The sequence below is a fragment of the Poecilia latipinna genome, unplaced genomic scaffold, assembly GCF_001443285.1.
Source record: "Poecilia latipinna isolate Pla-1442-1.1 unplaced genomic scaffold, P_latipinna-1.0 Scaffold7, whole genome shotgun sequence".
NCBI lineage: Eukaryota > Metazoa > Chordata > Actinopteri > Cyprinodontiformes > Poeciliidae > Poecilia > Poecilia latipinna.
In genome coordinates, this window is record NW_015112623.1 from 674,283 (window position 1) to 678,931 (window position 4,649).

Genomic DNA, 4,649 nt, shown 5'->3' on the forward strand with positions numbered 1-4,649 from the left:
TTATATATATATATATATATATATATATATATATATATATAATCCTATTCTGATATGTTTGACACTAGAAATTAGACCAGAAATATTAGAAGTTGTGTTTTTGCAGTGTAACTACAGGTAAAACAAACTGACTGATGATGTCCTCTTTGCTCTCTGCTTCTTCTGTGAGGATGGTTTCTCTGAGGGTGAATAAACATAATCAGAACAAAAACAACCAGTGTCGACGATCCCACGGCTCCCGCTAACGGATACGCACTTGGCATTGACGAGGATGATTAGCATGAGGAAGAAGATGAGGAAAGGATCTGCCTGCTGGAGGTACGAGTCCCACAGGGCCTGAGTAACTTCGGGCCTGCAGTGACTGGAAAACAAACTCCCCAGCTAAAAAAAAGAAAAACACACTTCAGTCAACGCTACGGAGAGAAAAAGCATCGATTCAACCCGACTGTCAGAAAGTCTGGACTTACCCAGTTGATGGCGTAGGAGTCGGGTGTGATCTTTTTGGTGTCTAGGAAGGAGCACAGCTCTGGCTCATGGTACTGCAGCAACAGTCTGTAAAGGTGGAAGGGTCGTCCTTTCGGGACGCACTCCCTGAAACGAAAGCGCCCGGCTGATGTTAAAGCCTGCTGGCGAGTGACGACGTGACGACGGAGGGATGGCGGGGAAGCTCTACCTGGGGATGTATTTGTTCATGATGGCGTAGAAACAGTTGTAGAGGTCGCTGCGGGGCAACTTCAGCCCCAGCAGCGGCTTGAGCAGGTGAGGCAAGCTGAGCTCGGAGGTGAAGGTGATGTTGCGAGATTTGCAGTAGAACGTGATGACCGACTCCACGTCGGACACCATCTCACTCCCCTCCTCCTCTGAAACTCCCAGGTGGTCTGAACATGGCAAGGAAGGAGGGCGGTCACTCATAAGCCTGATTAACATCTTCCCCGACAAGCCGTCGTAAAGTCAAAAACAACGTCCCAGGAGAACAATCTCTGTCTGGTTTTATTTTGATCCGTTTTTAGAAGAGATTCTATTCTGAGCCTCGCCAGATTCGGCGGATGTCAGGATGCGAGACTCACGGAAGAAATTTAACTCTATGAACTCAGAATAAAACAGCAGCCAGGTGACTCCTCAGCTTGTACTCTAAGGTAATAATGACACATCGTTCAAGAACAGCCTTCAGACGTCTTGCACTAAGCAGAAAATGTTAGCGGTGCACCGATCCGATATCAATATCTGTATCGGTGAGGATATTGAATAAGAAAATCTAGACTGGGCATCAGTAACAATGTGACCAATCCATGAGGGCAGATCTATTCAGTCTAATTCTATGTTGTGTGCTCTGATCGACATCATCCTTTCTTATTTATTTAACTTCATATTTAGAACTCCTAGTTGCACTTTCTGAACCATTTGAAAGAAGGTTTGTTGCCATTTTTGTGTGTTTGATGAAGGTAGTGAAACTATTTCTGTGAGTTTATTTATGATTTATTTTTACATTGGCTGTTCTACTGCTGGCTGCACTGACGTAACAAATTAAAAGTTGTTTTTACATATTTGACCAAGCTTGTCATTTAAGTGTGCTGTACTGGTGCAGAGTTATGAAATACGTTTGCAATTCACTATATTTATGTCCGTGTTTAAAAAAAAGAAGCATTTTAAGTCAGTTCAGTTGTTTTTCAGTATCAGGTCAGTATCGGCCGATACTCATATCCGTACCAGTATTGGAAGTGAAAAAGTAGATCGGTGCGTCCATTGAAACATTTGATCTGTTTTTATATTCCATTTAAAAGTCTAAACAATATTTTCACATTTTAGATTTGTTTTTTTTTCTGCATTTGTCATATTAATCTGAATATGATCAGAACCCAGAATGTTGTAAATGTTTATCTGCTGAGAAGTTTCTTGTTGTCTTTGTTACTTATTTATTTTTTACTTATAGATAAGGATTGTTGCGATGTTCATGTGAATTGACTCACCAATCAGCTGCTGACTGCGGTTGTGAATGAGCGTCTGTTCTGGTAAATCAAGCACACCGTCCCACGGGGACAGGCTGTCTCCTTTTCCGGAGACGTTCAGAGCAATCTGTTGACACAAAGCAGATTAAATGTGAAGAAATCAGCCAATCAGTTGAATGTAGCACGAAGCAAAGACAGAAACAAATTTCATATAAGTTCTTTATATTTTATCTTGTATTCTTCAAATTAAACTTTAGAAACTTCCTCCCAAAATTTTTAAGATTTTCTCAGTTGTTGGTGCTTCTCTGCAAAATTATAACCAGCACTCTGTTTACAGACAATTATGATATCTATATCAAACACTATTGGACTTCTGTGGATAATCCTACAGATATCTCACACAAGTTCTGCAGAACTATATCGATTAAATGGCTATAGGTGAAACAAAAGGGAAACAAAGAAGCAAGCAGTTATGAAACGGTTCCAAGCCGCCGCCACTGAGACCTGCCTCTCCCGGTGCGTAAATAAAGGCCAACAGTTACCTCTCTGCTTTACTATAAAGATTATAGGGACCGGACCATTCAATGTAATAAATAATACACATGTTTTAGAATGCATTTTGGCTTTAATTAAAAGTTTAAGGTTTATTTAACATTATTGAGTTTTTTTCTTCTTTGACTTATTAAGTAGTAAACTAAACTTTCAAAAGGCAAAACTGAAACCACTCGTCTTTCAGTAATCACTCGCATACCAAACACAATAACAAGTATGTTAGGAATGCTGTTTTACAAATAACAGACTGGAGGTGTGTCAGAAAGAGGCGTATAAGTGACATCAATTGAACATGAAATGCTCGTCTGTGGCCTAGAAAGCGGCGATATAGATTTAAAATGTTGTGCACAAGAACTCCTTGTTGTCTATTTTGCAATGACTGCAGGATTTTACATCACTGAGCAGATTTGTGGACATAGCAGTAAAAACTCAGTGAAAAAGGCATAAACAGATTCTAAGGCCTTTGTCACATTTGGTTTTGTGTGCCCTTGTAAATGTGAAAAATCTGTATAAATCACAAAAATATTTGGCGATGTAATGATTTAGGTGTATGGATACAGCGGTAAGAGTCAGACTTGTATTTACTCTAACCTCCCTTTAGCCTTAATACTGCATTATTTTTAAGGCAATACTTTTGAAGTACAGCACATGAGGCATCTTAGACATAAAAGACGGACTCTTCTCTTTACCTTCCACATTTTGGCTCTGTGTTCAACTGAATGCTCTTGGATCTGCGTGATGCCCCTCTCCATCTCACTGTCTGACCCACCAGAGTCCAGAGCCTCAGCTAAATCCTGGTCCCTGGGGGGCAATGTCACACAGTTTAAAAAAACAAACAAAAAAAACAACAAAATGGATTATATAAAACCCTTGTGAAGTTCTACAGCTAAAAACAAACTTAAGATATTCTTACAGAATCCAGTCCTAAACACTTGTACATTGCTAGCATCAGGTGTGGAAAGAGTCGAAGCTTTTCCTCTTTATAACCTCGGTAAACTGTTATTCTTCTATGGCAGCTATTGCTTTTTTAATTTCTGAGCTGAATGTGAATCAAATGCTGATAGTAGACAGTTTTAGTAATTGATCAATACAAAAACAAAACTATTTACACCAGTGGATGACAGTTGTTAGGAAATCTTCAATAGCAGTCTATATAGGCTAATTTACAGTAACATAATTTAACATCACACCATGTAGTTTAAATATTTCAAATGAGAATAAAGATAGTGAGGTTGGAAATATTGGATTTAAGGAAATGGGGCTTATTACTAGCATGCTGGCTAACCAGTACATGCACTGAACCATATATATCTATGACAGACCTAAAATGATTTTAACATTAACCGCAGACAGGTTTTTCTAAAGAAACACTTCATTTTTGTGCACAGTTTTTCAATCTTTGCTGTTCTGGTAAGTAACTTGGCTAATTGTTATTATATTAGCAGGCTAGCTGCGGCCACTGAACTGGATTCAGATTTACCATTTACCGTCGGGTGAGCGGCGACACAAAATCATTTTTAATTAATTCACAGTGGAAACTAAACAAATGAATCCCTCACCGCTTCCTGACGACCGACAAATATTCTCCAAACATCTAAACAACAAATCGACTCACCAGCTGCCCTGAGCTTCCTCCACGGTATCCGCCATTGTTCTGTTGACAGAGACACGTCACGTCTCGTCACCACGGCGCAGACGTCACGCACAGCTGTCGCTAATGAGCAGCTGAGATTACCCGGAGAGCTCAACGAGTTCAACAGAAACTTGAGTAAAAACCGGATACTCACATTATCAACAACTTTAACTCCGTAGCGGCAAAAGGAACGTGGTTATCTCTGTTGTTTTTGGATACAATATAGGCTACACCTCTTTTTTGTTGTTTGGTTTGCTATAACGGGACAAGCGCAGCAGTACTGAATGATTTGAGGGTTGTTCAAGATACGGCTCGTGGCCCATTTGTGGCCGTCGGGCTGATTTTGTGAGGCCTAGGCTGCAATTCTAAAACGGCAAATAAATTCAGAAATTCAACGGTAATACTGCAAATCAAAGGTATTGTAAGACGCCCCCGTCCCGCCACAGATACAGATGGAAACTTTTTTTGTTGATGGCACAATTTTTTTTACTGACATTGAAATGTTAAAATGGAACATA

The 4,649-nt window shown here is 39.9% G+C and overlaps 1 protein-coding gene across 3 annotated transcripts in view; it reads right to left on the reverse strand.

The window, feature by feature from the left end:
- tbc1d23 (TBC1 domain family, member 23) overlaps positions 1 to 4,220 on the reverse strand; it is a 17,266-nt gene extending 13,046 nt beyond the window's left edge. For 2 of the 3 annotated variants that reach the window (XM_015023765.1, XM_015023620.1), the window contains exons 1-7: positions 4,114 to 4,220; positions 3,188 to 3,299; positions 1,968 to 2,073; positions 674 to 878; positions 468 to 591; positions 257 to 381; positions 133 to 179 (exon numbers count right to left, since the gene is read on the reverse strand). In XM_015023765.1, the coding sequence (XP_014879251.1) occupies positions 133 to 179; positions 257 to 381; positions 468 to 591; positions 674 to 878; positions 1,968 to 2,073; positions 3,188 to 3,299; positions 4,114 to 4,148 (754 nt within the window). In that variant the 5' untranslated portion in view covers positions 4,149 to 4,220. Of the gene's footprint in view, positions 1 to 132; positions 180 to 256; positions 382 to 467; positions 592 to 673; positions 879 to 1,967; positions 2,074 to 3,187; positions 3,300 to 4,057 lie in introns of all 3 variants that reach the window. The other variant, XM_015023686.1, reaches the window with a different exon arrangement.
- Positions 4,221 to 4,649: the final 429 nt, after the last annotated feature.